General features: G+C 29.9%; 2 protein-coding genes and 1 long non-coding RNA gene across 7 annotated transcripts; 2 read left to right on the forward strand and 1 right to left on the reverse strand.

The window, feature by feature from the left end:
- Positions 1–1,965: 1,965 nt before the first annotated feature.
- LOC121117396 (uncharacterized) lies at positions 1,966–5,350 on the forward strand. Of its 2 annotated transcripts, none has more exons than XM_040711816.2 (6): positions 1,966–2,550; positions 2,672–2,782; positions 2,839–3,134; positions 4,328–4,571; positions 4,638–4,975; positions 5,040–5,350. In XM_040711816.2, the coding sequence occupies exons 1-6, from the start codon at positions 2,271–2,273 to the stop codon at positions 5,166–5,168; spliced, it is 1,398 nt and encodes a 465-aa protein (XP_040567750.1). In that variant the 5' UTR covers positions 1,966–2,270; the 3' UTR covers positions 5,169–5,350. The 2 variants fall into 2 exon arrangements, with proteins under 2 accessions (XP_040567750.1, XP_040567758.1); XM_040711824.2 differs by having other exon boundaries at positions 2,032–2,550; positions 4,638–4,972; positions 5,040–5,307.
- PICK1 (protein interacting with PRKCA 1) lies at positions 5,320–18,651 on the reverse strand. Of its 4 annotated transcripts, XM_040711842.2 has the most exons (7): positions 8,434–8,551; positions 8,280–8,382; positions 7,633–7,873; positions 6,680–6,953; positions 6,177–6,310; positions 5,930–6,123; positions 5,320–5,853 (listed from the first exon to the last, which is right to left on the reverse strand). In XM_040711842.2, the coding sequence occupies exons 1-7, from the start codon at positions 8,441–8,443 to the stop codon at positions 5,442–5,444; spliced, it is 1,368 nt and encodes a 455-aa protein (XP_040567776.1). In that variant the 5' UTR covers positions 8,444–8,551; the 3' UTR covers positions 5,320–5,441. The 4 variants fall into 4 exon arrangements, with proteins under 4 accessions (XP_040567776.1, XP_040567786.1, XP_040567770.1 ...); XM_040711852.2 differs by lacking the exons at positions 8,280–8,382; positions 8,434–8,551 and adding an exon at positions 18,437–18,651; XM_040711836.2 differs by having other exon boundaries at positions 8,280–8,530.
- LOC121117434 (uncharacterized) lies at positions 8,614–11,977 on the forward strand. The gene is made up of 7 exons (XR_005864177.2): positions 8,614–9,174; positions 9,241–9,378; positions 9,454–9,821; positions 10,050–10,233; positions 10,295–10,821; positions 10,874–11,013; positions 11,076–11,977. It is a non-coding gene; the product is annotated as an uncharacterized lncRNA (long non-coding RNA).
- Positions 18,652–18,766: the final 115 nt, after the last annotated feature.

Genomic DNA, 18,766 nt, shown 5'->3' on the forward strand with positions numbered 1-18,766 from the left:
CAGTTCTCTATCGACTATCAGCATCTAATATTATATTAATATTGAATAATAAAGGCGGGAATGATAACGTTCTTGATAGAAGAAGATGTATATTATTTAATCAATAATTATCATAATAATTCTCTTCTCCTCGCACGCTTTTGTATTCTTACCAAAATTATCACCCTTAGTTACACTACTGAACTGGGTCGTACTTAGACAGAACTGGACGGGACTGCAGTCTTCAGTCCTAAATAAGGACTGACTATTATAACTTTTAAGTGTATGACTGATCCATCTTGCTCCATCATGGTATATATTAAAACTGTACACTCTATTATTCATTTACACGATCATCTTGTATGACATATATATATATAACATAGGTACACATATTAACAATACAATATCTACAAGTATGAAGTACATCAATATATAACAAAGGCAGAACACTAATTGTGACTATAAATTTTGGCTATTTTAAGTGCAATTTATAATACATGATTGATCACAACAGTTGATTTATAGAAACTGACGATAGTTTATCGAAAAATAAAAATGCTATCCATACTCAATTTTGAGAAAAATCATTCGAGTTAGTTTCTTTTGTTGATATGCTACATATAACATATTATTTCGAAAATGAAACGGAACGGTTGATATATGTAATTTATATTACGCAACCTTACATTTAAAATTATTTCATGATTTAATAAGTTGTGTTAACATAATGACGTGGGTTTTATTTTTTTCATTGAGAAAACATTATTTTCTTCGAAAGGTAAACAACTTTTTTTTCCCCTGAGTAAAGAATTAATATGAGTGCCCTTATATCTTAAAGTTTTTTTGTTTAAAATTAATAATGAAAAACTATTTTGTTTTTAACATTTTCAACTTTTTTTAATAAAGGGAAGTAAAACTTAGTTAAATTCTAAACGACAGCATTGAATATGAACAATCAAGTGTGTTTAAATTTAACAGGAAAAGTTTTCACATTAACAACGACTTTTGTATAAAAAAGACAAATGTGAGTTGATGAATTTTTTTACGCTTTTGACAAACATTTTTGAAAATGGAAATATGGTTTTTAGAATTTAGAGTATAATGAGAACTTAACGACCGAAAATAAATTGCTTTTATGGATACATTGTGTTTTAATTACCAAAACTATTATACTGATTATAAAGATGATTTAAAGTAAAACATCAATATCAAATCGTAGCATATATCATGTCGGTACAATTGTGTTTGAGCAATCTCAGCTTGAGAAGAAGAAAGAAAAAAAGACCTAAATCATTTGATAGTTAGTCCAGATATTCTTCCCATCTCTGAAATTATTATACATTTATTAATAGAGAATTATTAAATAATTAATACGAGAGCTAATTCGAGTTCAATCAATAAAAATTTAGAACACCAATTAGAACATGATTACATAGTTAACTATATTGTCTTTCGCAACCTTTTCCCCAAAAAGAAACCGGGATTTAATCATTAATGAGAATCCTTAATAATTTAACAAAATAGATTAACCAATTAACGTTCAAAACAATCATAGGGAAAAATAAATAGACAAAGCGACAGTTAACAACAAAATTCAAAGGAACTTTTTATCTTAGTTGAATAACAATGTTATTTTATCAGGATCGATAGAAAAAATATTTACTTTGGGATTCTCTAAACCTCGTAGTATGGGCCAATGGAATTGCTCTTGGTTAAAATGAATAATTACTTTTGATTGATTAAAACATAGAACGTCATATTGTTTTTACTTAGATAGGATTTAGAATTTATATGGAGATGCAGTGTAAATGTCAGGCTAAAGTCGAAATATTGTCAAAGTTGTACAGATGTTTAAAAATAACTATTCACTTTCCTCTCTAACTTTCTCCGACCCTCCTTCATTGACAATGTGTAGCTTCTCACTACATAACTTCCTTAAGGGGGAAATATACACTTTGATCTTTGAAAAAATAAAAAATAAACACTCACATCTTCGTTTTACGCTCTTTTTGTATCGTACGCGTGTTCATTTTTCTTAAATGCAGCTTCACTGGGTAAAAAAAAGGAGATCATAATTAATAGTTAATTTATTAATCAGTCATAAAAGCGAATATAAAAGTATTGTTTTATAACATAGTTGCAACAGATTATAATAAGTGTAGAAGAAGAAAAACTTGCATACATGATCCAAAAGAAGTGATAATCCTATCGTTAAAATTCTAAAACTTTGCCACGTTGGAGAGTAAAAATAATAGTGTATAATTGTTAGAACATTTTAACATTATTTCATGGAGAAACGGATAAAAAATTCAATAGTCACCTTTATTTGGGTGATTCAATATTCATTTTATGTGGAATGTTCTAAGAAAAGTCTCTTAAACGAACCAAAATGTTCCAAAGTTGCTTTAAATAAACCCTTTATAAATGATATTCAATTAGATGGCGGAGGTCGAGTCTATATTCCCTTTTCTTTAAAAATGAAGGGCGAGTTTATATTACGACTTGGAACGGATCTGGATGTAACGGAAAATGTAGAGAAGACTCCTTGCTACTTCATTCGGATTGAAGGTAAGAATGTTGAATGAATAAGATATAAATCAGAGATTGAGCTCCACTCTTTGATCCATGGGAGATTTTCAAAGTTTTTGATTGGAAGATCTTAGATATTTCTTTTTTTTTATGTATGTAGAACATAAACGCTATAAGGGAGGAATACAACATGCAAATGGTGAGGAAACACTCCTGGAAGCTTTTTCAGGGATCAATGCTAAATACGCTGCACCCATAACTGACTTTAAAGGTAATTGGTTATTCATTAAGCATAAATGAGAAGAAAAAAACAATTCATCGATCCAGGCTACTTTGTTCGAATCCATTCTAGAGCTCGATACACAAGTATAGCATTGTATCCAGCAGGAAATGAAGAAGCTGACCCAATAATTCTTATTCGTGATGAAAAGCGCAGTCATATAAGAAAAATAAATTCACTTACTATGCATGCTGACTCTCCTGAGTCTTTGATCAAAGTTGACTGTAAGTCAAAGCTAAATCAAAAATGTTCCTTTTCCACAGACTGTATCGTTTCTAATAGTATTTGTGAATCTTCAAGACAAGGAGATCCAAAATGTGTTTGTGCTGTTGCAACAAAGCAGGTGAGAAGAGGGAATGTACTTTTATATCTATATATCTAAAAAGGTCAAGGGATCAACATTTTGTGGTAGTCATTCCATTTATAATATTTATATTATGTGAACTTAATGATTATTTATTGATTAATTTTATTTGATACACTTCAAATAACAAAATTTAGAGGCTTGCATTTTCTTTTCTGCTTCTTCCCCCTTTCATTCAAAACCTAAGCATGTAAGAATTAACAATCAATCCCCAATGTTTAGCTTTTGGGTATGGAAATTATACCCATATTGATATAAAAAATAGACTGTTCCTTTACTGACAATTTCATAGAGTGTTTTTTAATACATAATTCAACATAATGACGTGAGTATACATATGATCGAATGTCTATATTATACCACAGATCCTCATAAAAAGTAAGGTGACTTTTCAAATTTTGCGGGCAAAATTAATTAGGTATCAAATTTTGTGTAAAAAATGAAATAAGTACTCCAAAACACTTGAAATGCTGACAATGGCATTCGGTGAAGCTGTTATGAGTTAAAAAAAATGTGTACAAGTGCTACGAACTCTTCCAAGATGGCTCATAAGATGACAATGACGAGCTTCGCTCTAGACGGCAGTTTTTTGTTTGTTTTTTCAACTTCTGTGGCGTAGTGCATCAGGAGTTCTTACCATATGATCGTACTGTCAATAAGAGAATTATCTTAATGTTATGCACCGCTTGCAAGAAGCAATACTAAGAAAACATCTGGAATTGTCAAAAACAATCTATGGTTTTTGCATCACGATAATGCCCCTGCTCATGCTCAATCATCTTTGCATGTTAAAGACTTTTTGGCAAAAACCCACACACAATCATGCTTCAGCCATCATATTCATCGGATTTGACCCCATGTTACTTTTTCTTGTTTCCAAAAGTGAAGAGACCTATGAAAAGACGGAGATTTGTAACACTTGAGGAGATAACGACTGCATTGTTGGAAGAGCTCAAGGTTATTCCTAAAAGTGCTCAATAGAACTACTTTGAGGATTGGAAGAAGCGTTGGCCCAAGTGTACTGTATCTAAAGGGGATTACTTTGAAGGGGACAACATAAATATTGATGAATAAATAAATAAAAATTTCTTAAAAATACAAAGTCACCTTACTTTTTGAACACACCTTGTACCTATTTTTATTTCTTTGTTTGTTTGGTTTTTTTTTTCAAGGAAGGACCCTCAACTTGCACACCTTTTGAAGTAAAGATCGGCGATAAATGCGAAAATTCGCTCATATGTCATACAATAAATGCAAAATGTCGTAAGAATTATACGACAAATAGTGAAGAGAAGACTTGTCAATGCTTTCGAAAGCAAATAGTAACAGTTGACGGAATGTGCATGGATGCTCCTGGAGAATTGGATTGGGAGCGATTATACAGAAAACATCCAACTTATGAAGATATTTACCCAGGTAATGGATACCAATAGTATTAAATATCATCTACCAACAACATTATTCTAAAAATATATGTTCTAGGAAAGTTACCTGTGGAGGATGATGGTTTGCCGTTAACGGTCAAAGAAGGGCCATGTCATGGCGAAATAGAAATAGATCATGACACATCAAGAACTTTATATATACCTTATATGAAAATTGGATTTGATATGAAATACGTTATGTCAGAACCTCTAGACGGAACGATTAAGTTTTTATTTTACACATGGAAAGAAAGAGTAACTGCTAGTTTGACTCTCTCAAATAAGGGATCAAACATTTTGAAATTTGGAAAAGGAACAAAATTTATCAAAAATTACTCGGGAGAACTAACAAATACAATTTTCTTTCGAGTCGAAAATGAAGCTGGAAAATCTGTTGTAAGAGCTTTGAATTATGTACCACTATTTTTTCGTAACTTTATTTTTATTTTACTTGTATTAGATGGGATTTAATGATGGTACTTCCATGTTTAATGTCACAAAGAAGAAAATCAAAGATATAATGGAACTACCCACGGATGTGGGGATATCCTCTGATTTTCCTACACGCATTAAAGTGTTTTGTGATTAAACTTATGACCCTTTGCAGTAAAATTCTTATCTCTAGCATTCCACTCTTTCTTATAAATGATCTCCAAATGTATATCTAGTGATAAAGGATTACTAATGATTCCTTAAGAATATAATTCAAACTGTTGGTTAAAAATGAAGATAGTAATTACTTATTTTAATAAATCAGTTTTTATTCCATGATCATTTGAGTTTTATAATAAAATATAAAAGATAAATAGAACAATAATTAATACTCTAATAATGAAACAAAGAATAATAATAAATAATTTTATTATTCTAAGTTGAGGAGTTGTGCTTCTTTTGGTTGCATGAGGTCTGTCAGGTCTAATAAATTGCTATCAGGGCACAAAGAGGAACTAAAGTCATTAGGATTAATGACATCATCAAAGTCAATCCCTGTTTCCTCTTCAATATCACCCGCATCTTCATCATGGAAAACTTGATCAACAGAGGTAATGGCAAAAGCACCTCGACTTAAATCGACTTCAATAGGAAATAATTTCTCTCCGGATAAAAGCTCTTTACATTCGTTATGGAAGATGTTAAGACCAGACATGAGTCTTTTTAGTTGAAATACAATGTCTTGAACATGTTTGTTGTCCAAGAGTTCGAGTTTGACAAGGACATCAGATCTCAATTTTGCAAATCTCCGGCGTGCTTCTGAACGACATCTTAATATAAGTCTAGGAATTGGAAAAATTGTACAAATATATTAAACGATAAAAATGCAATTCTACATATATATATGCTAATACATACCGGTATTCATAATTTCCTGTTTCAACTCGGTAAAGTGGTTCTCCCATGACTGCATAAGAATAATCCTCATCATCTAATTCCTTTACTTTTAAACAGTAGGATAGATATTCAAATTTACAGTCTGCATATTTTTTAATGGTTAGTTTGGTATCTGGTATGGCTTTGGTTAAATAAGTTCCTAGGTCGTGAAGGATCTATTGGAAACAATACATATTAAAAATTAAAAAAACAATAACTTAAGACTCACTGGTTTTGTAGATTTCAGCATTTTAATACCATATTTTTCGATGAGTCGATGATATTCACCAAATTGGCAAAATGCTTCATTAGCTGTTTTTTGTGGCTCACGCACACCTATGTTGCAAAATACATCACCAATTTCTATAATTGAAAGAAAAGTAATAAAATATATTTCAATGGATTAATATCTCAATTAAAATTAGATTATTGCTTCAAATTAGGTTGACCATATTTTGATTTTCAAAAAACGGACACGCGGTCCGATCAGTGTCGGTAGGGGACAGGGAGTTCATAATTTGACATTAATAAATTTGGATTCCTGTTTTTTAGAAATAATATTATGGATCTCACTTTCATTATTTATAGTTTTACTTTGATATTATATCGATTTTCAATTGTTTTCCCCTCATAAATCCAGATATTAAAGTAAATTTATAAAAAGTCCATGGAAGCAGCAAACAAAATGTAAAAAGAGGACAGTTGGTCATTAAATATATGTAAATAGATTACCTTTTGATACCATTAATAAGTCAAAATATCCACGAAGTACTCTTTTTGTGTGATCCACCAGACCCTTGTACATCAGCTCCGTCCTTTCTAATTGATCCAACTTCTTTACTAGTGTGTCATTACAGAGTATTGCACGAGAGAGTCCCAATGCATCAGCTGTTGAGCTAGACATATTGTCAACCACTTGATGTTTGAGCTTCTTAAGAATGAGATCGAGATCCTTTCCAGATTTTGGATCAGCATGAAGTTTGTTATATTTAATAATGACCTCGTCCTGTTGATGGAAATAAACACTATATTGATATTAAAAATGATATTAATTGAAAATACCTACATGAAGTTTACAGTTTTTTATATACATATGCATGCCTTTTATTATATTTTATATTATTTGGGTTTTTTTTTAAATGAAAGTCAATGATGCTTGAAATTATTTTATATAAAAATCGATCCTTTATAGATATTTTATTTCAAGGAAAAGGCTACACCATCAATTTTTTTATAATAATATGTTTTATGGAAACATACTTTATTAAGCTAAATTATAGTTGTATAATATGTAAGTACATAGGTATGTACGAGAAAAACGCCTTAAACCACAAAAAGGCAAACAAGTTTTTTTAATATCCATTAAAAGTGTAAATTTTAAGAATTTTTAAATGAACAGAAATATGAACAGATCTGTAGAAATTTAATCAATAGATTATTTTTTTTTTACAATACATCATTCAGAATGTTTCAAATAATTTTTTGTCATCAAAAAGCAACGTCTTAAATTGTTCCAAATAACTTTTTGTATTTTGAAAACTCTTTTGCTCAAGTCCAGTCTCCCACTTAGATGTCCCTAAAAGAATGGCATTCGTAAAAGTAATCATATTTATAAAGTTTAAGAGAGGGGAGATCAGGCACACCGCATTTAGATTATAAAATTCATTTAAGAGAATGAATCATACCTTGGCGCCTTGTATTAGTTTTGCAACGTCTACTTTTGTCTTCCCTTTGACACATTCTCCGTTGACTGCAAGGATTTCATCTCCAGAGTCCAGAGTCTCATCTCTTGCTGCAGGAGTGTTGTCAAACACTTGAACGATATAGAGACATGGACAAAGAGGAGCTCCACCTCCGATACTGATTCCAATTAAATTCGAGTCATCTTTTGCGATTCTGACAGTTCCTCCACTCACTGTCATGCCTCTGTTGAGAGTATTTTAAAATAAAATTAGTACTATTGAATAATATGTTACAAAAATAGAGCCAAATATGTAGATTTTCAAATTGGATTAGTTATTATTTATAGTTTTATTCTATGAGGAATTGATGTGTTCAAAGATGAAATTATGATTCAATGACTCACTACTAATATCATTATATTAACTAAGTAGCATACATATGAATGTATAATATAAGGCGGGTGATAACGGATTTCCTACACCTCCTCCTAGCTTGTACATATAGAAATGAGGACATACCTACTACTAAGCTAGTTAAGGCTAATATTCTAAATCCATACGAGGTCTTAACTTCATAAATTGACGTATACTCTTTTTACAAAAAAAAAAAACAAGCAAAATAAATAACAAGACTATGACAAAAGACTTACTTTGTATCCTCTTGATACCACAATTTACCTTCTTCGGTATTAGGAACAGTTCCTTTTCGTAAATACAAATAGTGTGAATAATCCATTGCGGCCATATAACTTTCTAAGGATGCCATATAGGTATATATCTGATATCAAACTTATTGATCCTTACTTTTAAACATTTAAACACAAAATATGAGTTTATTGGATTCTAAATTACATTGGAAAGAGCAGGAGAGAAATATGCGTATTGACATTTGGTAACTTATGTCACGTTATATGTATGCTATTATTCAACTAGATGTGTTTATTTATATTCGCGGGCCAGCCTTACACTACAGGAATATGGATTAGTACAGAGAAGAAAGCTGGATCCACAGGTGTTCATCAATCAAAGGAGGTTAATGTATAATATGTAGTTAACGATATTTGATACAAGTGTTTGAGAATATAATAAAGTGATGAATGTTAAAGCTAGTAAAGTTAATGTTCCTGGTACTGAGGGGTAATTATACTATACATTATTATCATAATTCAAAATTATAACTCACTTTCAAAAGCCGAAAAAGTAGGGATTTTCATTAGAAATTTTACTCCCATACATTTCAGCATTAATCTTCATTTAATTTATTTCACTATTTCTACTTTGAGTAAATTCAAACTGAAAGATCGAGAGATTGGTTTATAGATGCCTACATATGTCACAGTGTTACCTCACAAATACAAAAATTAACTCACTATTATGTTGTCAGCTGTTTTCTTTTTTTGCCTAATCAGTGTTTTTATGAATGGTTGGTTGAATTCAAATGAACTGTTTTTAAACTGTGAAAAGTTTCCAAAAATTATTAAAAAATAATTCCTTGTATGGGAAGAAGGTTTATCTTTCTATGAAAGGTTGCATGATACAATAAAGGTAAAGAAATAATGTAAATACCATACAATGTGACCACTGACGTCATAAATTGTAACATAATTAAAGGGACACCAGATTGATTGGTAAAAGTTGCTATTTTAACTACATAAAATAGATACATTTGAAATAAATCTGAATGAAACTTCATCAACCGACTTTATGAATAAAAAAAAAACTTCACACTGGCGTTAAATTCTAGATAAGGTAAATGATTAACAGTGATATTTTAATTAAATCAAATTAATATGTACTTAAAATTTATTTTCTTTTATCAATTAGGGACGAAGAAAGTAGAGTAGTTTTAGTAAAATGTCTTAGCGTTTTTATTGTAATATTTAATTTTCACCCACAATATGGCAATAAGATTCAAAACGATTTAAAAAATATTTTTAATAAATTTCAGTTAAATAATAAAAGTAGTCAATAGAGGGATACATTTTTGATATAAAGTAAGGTTTAAGCCCTTTTAATTGCGGGTCCCATTTTGATGAGCAATAGTTCATTATTTCCCTTATAATTAATGAAAAGAGAGGTTTTATTGTTATAAAACTTGGTTATTTAGGCCCTTAAAATGTGACGTCAGATGAAAACGGTCTAAAGTGACAAGATGGACGAATGATTGAGCAAAGATATCCGCTTTGACAAAGGTATATGACGCCATAAATATTATTTTTGTTACATTAACATTAACAGGTTAAGAATTTTATTGATATAATAATTGGCAATTCCAACTAGAAAAATAGTATTTGACTCTGATGGTTTGATAAAAAGTTAACCATCCAACTTCTTTCTTTTAGCTAACGTTGAAATATAATACACCTTTGTTACCCAGAGATAAAATAATATATTATCTTTGCTTCTACATTTTGCCATAGTTGATGTTCATTGCAGCAGACTGATGATTTTAATTTACTACAGTCTTACATTGCCAAACTTCCATTCAAAAACCCTATGTCGTCTCTATGGTAGCTACTCATACGTAAGGGTGATCATTTTGGTAAGAATAGAAAAGCGTGCGAGGAGGAAGGAATAAATACGCATGGCATCATTGTTTAAATAGTATACATCTTCTTGTATCAAGAACGTTATCATATATTATTCAATATTAATATAATATTAGATGATGATAGTCGATGGAGAACTGAATAAAATGCCTAAAATAACGCCGCCTTCTGTCTGGATTTCTGAAAATGGAGGCCCAGGAATTTTGAAATACTTACCGGCTGAGAAACAGATGGCTTGTCGGATTTGTCGATATAAATGTGCTTTTAGTCCCCCTTCTACAATTAAACTATTCATAATAATCTCAATCAAATTTCTGGGACCATCACAGCTTTAGAAGGACGATTACCCTTACTTGTCAGCATTACCATCGTTGAACTGCTACGAAATTATATTAAGCTAGAGCCATTCCGATCTAAATTGACCAATTTTCTATCAGAAAATCCAGCTTACAATGAATTGCAAGACCTAGCCTGTGTTGAACATTCAATTTAATAGAAATACCCCCATTGTAAATTGTGAAGTTGAGAGAATTTTCAGCATGTTTAGAGTCATCCACACCAAATCACGATCAAAGTTATCAATAAAAACTATAAAATATTTACTAATTTCGAAATGAAACTCTGAATTTTGTACTATCTCACAGTAAGTATTCAATTTTTTTAAAAGCTAACCATAAAATATGATTCTATTTTAGCTAAACATATCAAGGATTATGATACACAACTCATTAAATGACAAAAACAACTGCTTAAATGGTCACAACAACGGGGGTAGTAGCTTTGGATGGTTCGCAACTAGTTTGTCTGACACTAGTTTCTTTACTTAAAGACTTGGGTATGATCATTAGGCTTTCCAATATTACATAGTCAATAAATATTACTTTTTTGTCACTTAAGGATTAGCTATGGTTCATAAGCTCCAAGAAATGGTGTTCAGAAAACTCAAAAAAGGCAAAAACAACTGCGTAAATGGTCACAACTACGTGGGTAGTTGCATTGGGTGTTGCATTATAATTAGCAATTTTGTGTATCCTTCATGGTAATAGTGTGTTGTTATACAAGAATAAATTAACCGGGGGGAAATCTTTTTTTGATGCTCTTAATAAGGAGTAATCTCGCCGGAATTACTACATAATTAGCTTTTGCTCTAAGCCTTTTCAATATCATGTTAGAAAACTACATTTAGTCAAGAATGGTTGCCTGAATTGTCTTATCAGTTATAAAGGAGTCTTACTTTTATATATCTAAGATAAGTAATTAAGATTTAAAATTTGACTGCATGGATTAACTTTTCTTTTTTTAGATAAACATGAAATAAATGAAACTGGGCTTCTAAAAGCTGTTCGTACTAAGATTGGAAGAAGATATGGATATAAATCTAACACTATTTTATTAATTTATGATTTCGACATTTACTTTATTATTAATAATTATTAAGATCTCATCGGTAGAGATATATCTATCCTGTGCACAATTGTATATACAACTTGCACATGAAAAAAAAGGGTGATGATATTTTTTATTAAACTCCACGTCTGGCTTGTATTTTTCAACCTAAAGTTATGACATATTGAACTGAATTCCGATATTAGAACAAGAAAACATTATTTGGATCAATCTATTATTTCAATATTCTGTATTTATAATTTATTGTTATTATTAGTTATATGATTCTAATTGTTTAATTTTGTATATTTAACTTAAATGTATGATGGTTTATTTTTTAGTATGTAGACTATATTGAATTTAAGCCTTCTATTTTAAACTTGGAACTTCAAATATATTTCAAAATACTCTTACTGTGTCGTTTTATTAGTTATTTTTCTGAGAATATGGTTCATAATGAATTACAATTTCATGGAGTGTGACGTTTTCAAATCTACTGTAATGGATAAAACCTGTCTAAGTCAATTATACGTAGTATATCTTTATTAAATATTTTGCAAATAAATACTTTCGTTATACCCTCAAAAATCATAATAAAGCAGGCAACGGATAAATACTGATGTGATTATCAGTGAAAATCCCATCAGTATTTTAAACAATGATACCATATGTCTTTCTCTCCCCCCCCCCTTCTCCTTGCACGCGTTTTTCTCTACTATTTTTTGTCAGCTAAAAGCTGTAAAATATTTCTTCATTTATTGATTTTAAAAGTTTCAAGAAAATATATATCAGGCCGTTTTAGAAGAAAATTGATATTTAATATCCAATTTTCAATTTTGTAAGGCACATAATAAAGTTTGAGCTGCAATAATTCGATGACAACTCAAGGTTTGCAGAATTTCTTTATTTTCATAGTTCCGTTACAAACTGGGTTTCTTTTCTTCTTTTTCTTTTTTGTCTTAGAGAATTTATGAATAAAACTAACTAAAAATATATTTATAAAAAAAAATACTTAATATTTTCAATGTATTTTTTTTTTTTTTAACGGAATCCTGATCTTTCCCGGGGTTCCACTCAAAGACAACTTCCCATGAAGTTTAGCACATAAATATATTTTATATACAAGATCAAATTACTTGGATATATAATTAGTTAATGTTCAGATTTTGAACATTAAAAACCAAAAATATATCCGAATACTTTTTGTATTAAATTCCAAATTTCCAAAAACCATGAATACATATTTTGTAAAATAGCTTGTAAAAAATATTAGCATAAAAATGAATTATACAGGGGCATTTAATGGTAAACTGGTGAATATATTACTCTTCTTTCTATAATAAATATTTTTAAATTTGAAAAAAATAGGGGTGGATTCTAAATATAATCAATTAATATAAAATATAATTCAAAAAACAGTTTCAAATGTAACTACAATAAGACATTCAAAAAATCTCAAGAATAAAGAGAAAAAGTAAAAAGAAAAGCATTAAAAATGAATAAACTTGCATTATAAATATTAATATTTATTCACAAATTAGTTTAAATTTTATATTAGAAAACCCCCTTTTTTTTTTTTTTTTTTTTGTTAAATGCAAAATTGTGCAGTTATAGGGAATCTTTCCATCTGTGCGCCCTATATGCGTTACACGTACGTGTTACAGGGTTATTATTATCATTTTTGTATAGGAAAGGATCAATTTTGGAGGGATAAAATCAATCATTTTTATGACTAACTATGTGCAGTTGAATAAATCTTATTTTTCAATTATGTCCATTGGACATCAATGTATTTTTTTTTAATTGCTTTTATTTTTCAAAATTAACTAATTTTACCTAGAAAATACAAACAAAAAGCTTACTAAAATTTACAGTTATGAATATTTTATATTGAAACTTGAAGATTATTTAGTATTAATGCAGTACTACACTTTTTATTTTATAAGAATTTTGCTAAAATTTTGCATAAAAAGGGCATGTCAAGATATTTAATAATGTTTACGATATACAGCTAAAATGTGGAGTAAGATTAGACAAAATGTAACTTTTCATACATAAATAATATAGTTCTTGAACTTTAGTTTAATGTGTAATCCCTAGGGGGTTAAAAAATATGAAAGCACTAAAAAAATATTTTTTCACATGTTACCTTGTATTTTGTGAAAAATACATTTCTGGACACTAATAGAAAAATTTACGTTGTGCTTTTTTTTTGTCAGCTGTCTATTTTTTACTTTTTCTTATTGAATCAATGATATTTGAACCTGAAATAGCTCTAACTAAACTGTGAAAAATTTATATTATTAGATGAAGAATAATTCTATAGATTGTAAGAATTGACTAACTAAAATCAATGGATTTTGGGTGTTCCTATTCTTTTTGGTGGAAAGTTTGCAGGATACAATAAATATAATATCGTGAAGGCCATCTAACTAAGTATATGGTGAAAATAAATTCCACTTACGCCCATCTGGAAAAAACTGATGCCCAAAATGAAACTTGGATATTTTAATTGGTTAAGATGTTCCTTAAGACTCAGAAAAATTTTGAGAATTTTATTTTGTGCTTTTCTTTTTAATAAATGTTGTTTTTTCAAAATATAGTTTTTTCAAAAAAAATTAAAGGTGCATATAATTACAGAAAAATCACATGCATGTTTATTTCATATTTCTCTTTAAAACCCATATTATTTCTAATAATTACCCATAAGGCATCTTAAGACATGATAAATGTAACAGAACATTCATTTGCAAGATGGCGTTAACATCTTGGGTTTTTTTTAACTTCCAATTTAGTAAAAATACTCATACTCTATTAATAAGAATAGATAAAAGAAACTAATTCGTGACGTTTATATAGATATAGAATATTGTACCTAATGTGAAAAATATTATCATAATTAAAGGCGACTCCATTTTGGGGCACAAAATATTGATATTTTTACTAAATAGAATGAAAAAAAAAATCAAATAAACCTTGATGAAACTTCATCAAATGGATTTAAAAAAAGACTTAATACTTGCATTGGATACTACTTTATGCAAATGATTAACACTGATATTTTAATTATAGATATGCCTTGTTGGCCAAGAGAGAAAAAAACAGACTGATGTTTGAATTAAACAAAGGTATTATGAAATCCCCACGAAATGTCTAAATTTGAATAATTATTTAATATTTCATCGAACAGTTAATTTTTTATCTACAATAGAGAAATTTTGATTGTATAGCAATGTAATAAAATATTTTTAATACATTTTAGTGTCTGATATATGATAAACTAGGTAATAGAGGGATTGCTTTTTATAAAGTAAAGTTAAAATCCTTTTAATTGTGGGTCCCATCTTGATGTCCAATATCTCATTATTCTCAATAAAAATAATGAAAAAAAGAGTCTTTATTTCATTAAAAGTTGGTTGTATAGAAAACCTAAAATGGTAGACATCGACAGTGCTAACGTCAAGTGAAATTGCTCTATAAATAAATATATTTATTAAGCGTGTCCCCTAAACCTCTTCAAGTTTTACTTTTTTTATTAACATATGCAGACTGATACTATTCCCATTCTCCAAGGTCTAAATTAACTTAATCATAAAAATAACTTTTATTTTGGTAATTGGATATTCCTCCCGCAAGAGCCATTTAGCTTTACTGTTGAACCTTTTAAAAGAAAATAAGGAAAATTCAAGATATGATGTCTTTGTTTTCATTATTGTAGCTACCTAGATGTAGGAACTATTTCATTGAAAGTTGTACCAAAGGAAAGCTAATAAATATATATGTATATATATATATTTGATATGGAAATAACCGGACCAATATTTGTGAAAATTTTAAATTTTTTAATTCACAGGCATAAATATTTCTTGTGATATGTAATTTTATCAAAAAAACGTTGCACGTTATACACGTGTATAATGAGAAAAATCAATAAATATTGAAAGGACAATGCACATTTTCTACTAAAATCAATGACCATTTGCATAGCACTTATGTCAGGTCATAACCAAGGGTCTCTAGTGTGAGAAAAGCTTTTGAGAAACAAGGAGAGGTAGAACGTTATCATAAGTGACCATGATCTAGCAGTATAAGTTGGCGGAAAAAAATCACAGAACAGTCAAGGCTCTGTTACTAGTGAGGGGTCAGAATAAACTGAGACAACATCAAGATGCTCATCAAAACCAAGTATAATACTCTTACACTTCCCACATTCAGTTTTTACCTGTGAAGATATTTGTAAAATGCAAATATGTTGATACTCTATAACAACCAAACTACAGCCATGATGTCTACTGTGTTGAAGACAGGAAGTTCATATCTTAATCATCTTGATTATCAGATTATTTCAGACTACTCTTGTATAGAAAACTTATAACGGATGTTCTTGGTGAAACATACCCAGTGGAAAGTCTTCAATAACTTGTCTCTGGTTCTCCAAAATACTTATTTGTGTACCCTTCATAGAATGGTCGACAAGAATCAATCAATGCAATCCTATATTGGAACTGATAGAAAAATAGGCTATCTCACACAATATTGTAGTCATAGTACTTGATTCCAAAGCGAGCATCATATTCATCAGTAATGGGTTGAAAGAATCTTATTAATGAAAAACAAGAGAAAATGATGTCTTACTTCAATTGTCTTCTTCGCATATCAGAGGCAATAATTGGAGGTGCATGACAGGTTGTTTTTGGCAAATTTAATAGCCTTGACAATTCAATGTTCAACAATTTAATTAAATTGTGAGAAAAATTGAATAAGGAAAAAAGAGTGATAGGCCAAGTTGAAATAGAAGATGACAAGCACATGGCCTTGCAACTTATGCAATTTCCTTGAGAAAACAAGTCCAGCCCATTGGCCTATTACAGAGAGATGGAAGAGCTGAGTAGGATTCTGCTAGTTGAGGAAAATCTCGAGGTATCCATTGGGAAAAGCCAGTTGCCTTTCAACAAGACTGTTGGATGGTCAGGAACATTTACTGCATGTTTTCAAGGATCTAAAATACAGCAAAGACACTATTTTCTAACAAGAGAATATGAACAAGCTCCTGGCCTTATTCTAAACCTCCCACTTTGTGAGTACTATATCTGCTGAGAGTTATAAAATTAAGACAAGCCAGTGTTTCTTGTCATCCATCAACACAGCTACAGTTCTCACAGATCTGTTAAGGCCAGAGCCTCAATTTCTGTCTGACACTCTTTGAGGGAAATTTGACCGGCTCACTACTCCTGCAGATACCTGGGATGATAATGACAACTACGGGAAAGAACAGAATTATGTTAGGTAAGTTAAAAGGACTAATGATGAGACTGAAAGTGGTGTGAAACTGATGAGTGACTTTGCAATTCGAATTGCAAGTCCTCAAGCAATGTTAAAAGAATTGGGAGGTAATTTGGAACCAGGAGAGAGAGTTCAGACGTATTTATCCTTTCCTCGATCTAGAAATATGGCCTACAGGAAAAACATTTAGAGATTAGTGTGCTTCCTTTCGTCAAAAGGCTTTCTCAATTTAAAGAATGTGCCGTTACTTACATTGATGGATAATGGATATGTTATAAAATTAATTCCCAAGCATTTAGTAGGTCCTGAGTGTTTGGAGTCTTCACATCTATGTAACGGACAGCCATAATTATTCATTAATAGCGAGGAAATCTAATTGTTTCCATCAAAAGATGTAATAGAAATATACAAGGAAACAGAGAAATGATTTTGTCTCTATAAACCAAAGCATCATTTATTCAGAACGCTATTACCGGCTGTGAATTACACAAATGTAATGAAAAATCATAGGTATTTAAGGATCTTGAACCGCACACTTTCGAAAGTTCACCTTTAAATAACCACTTTATTTATTTTACAAAAACAAATTATATTTGTTTACTCAAAAATTCGACTGCAGTATGAAGCAAACAACATCTGCAACAATAAAATAAATCTGAAGGTATCTTTCAAGGCATAACCTTTTTAAGAATCAGTCATTCAAAACTTTGAATATACTTTATAAAAGTCGTGAAAACAAGACTCTAATTATAATTAATAAAAACACTTATGATCAAAATGAAATTTAATTTTAGTTTTGATAAACATATATTCAAAAGAAGTTTAATATGAACTAGCTCCTTTGTCTTCCAGTATATTGGCAATCATTAAGAATAACATAAATCAATCAGAACCGTTGAATGTCTTGGAAAAGCTCATCATCCCGGCTACGCTGTTCTCAATATTGGTTGTATTGTAAGAACTACTCCACATAATCTTTCTCCATATAGATTTACATAAAATGGTTGTCGACAGCTGAAGGGTGAGTCTCATTTTTATTAAATAAGTTGTGCATCCAGTTATTATATATGTCGGTGCCTTAACCGGGATCTACTTTAGTTTGTTCTAGCAAGTATATCTACTCATGAAGATTTAAAGTCAAAAAAGTTTTTAAAAAATATGTCGGATCATTTCGCATAAAATAAATCACTCAACCTTACTTATAATATAACATTCTAAGAGTTTGAATAAAAAAGTATGAGGTTATGTACACATTAAACGATATTATAGGATTTTCTATCGCTAATGATACTATAGATAAACTAGTCAGGATGATTTTTTTCCGATATTTCATTGCATATATTATTGGAGATTAGTTTTTACAGTTTAAATTTACTGAGTATTCATAAATTTACTAGTTACAAATTGTACAAAATCCTCTCAACGTATTTATCAATATACATAATTTCAATTTAAGAAGCGGTACTATCTATGAAAACGAATTATACTAATGCTTGACAGCTGTTAAATTTTTATCTCAAATGGATTTTTACTATTTTTGATAATTTAAAAACGTGAAAAAAGTAAATGAACAAATGGGAATGACTTACAGAGTATCTTCTTCCGGAATATAACCATCGTTGTAATCCATGACGTACTTGCAAAATTATGATAGAATAATCAATTATCCTTCTCTATTGATTACCCCTTGAACTCACTCAATAGTTCCACCCTGCTCTCAAGATAATATTTGAGCATATGTAAAAAAAAGATGAACAGCTGTTTTAATCATACATAAAAAGGCTTGATTCTATATTATATCACTGTAGAGAAGGAATATTTGCCTTATAATGTATGGTTATATATATATAACATGAAAGCAACGAGGGAAAGGGACACTGAAGAAGAAGAAAAAGAGAGGAAAAGAGAGAAATCATAAT

The sequence above is a fragment of the Lepeophtheirus salmonis genome, chromosome 1, assembly GCF_016086655.4.
Source record: "Lepeophtheirus salmonis chromosome 1, UVic_Lsal_1.4, whole genome shotgun sequence".
Classification (NCBI taxonomy): Eukaryota; Metazoa; Arthropoda; class Copepoda; order Siphonostomatoida; family Caligidae; genus Lepeophtheirus; species Lepeophtheirus salmonis.

Bases quoted from the DNA above. Each gene is read 5' to 3' on its own strand.
- LOC121117396 (XM_040711816.2), top strand. From the start codon at position 2,271: ATGGAGAAACGGATAAAAAATTCAATAGTCACCTTTATTTGGGTGATT. The intron at 2,551-2,671 runs GTAAGAATGTTG...TTATGTATGTAG, and splicing joins CTACTTCATTCGGATTGAAG to AACATAAACGCTATAAGGGA. The intron at 4,572-4,637 runs GTAATGGATACC...TATATGTTCTAG, and splicing joins TTATGAAGATATTTACCCAG to GAAAGTTACCTGTGGAGGAT.
- PICK1 (XM_040711836.2), bottom strand. From the start codon at position 8,395: ATGGCATCCTTAGAAAGTTATATGGCCGCAATGGATTATTCACACTAT. The intron at 6,954-7,632 runs GTATGATTCATT...TTCCATCAACAG, and splicing joins AACTAATACAAGGCGCCAAG to GACGAGGTCATTATTAAATA. The intron at 6,124-6,176 runs GTGAGTCTTAAG...TGTTTCCAATAG, and splicing joins TGCTGAAATCTACAAAACCA to ATCCTTCACGACCTAGGAAC.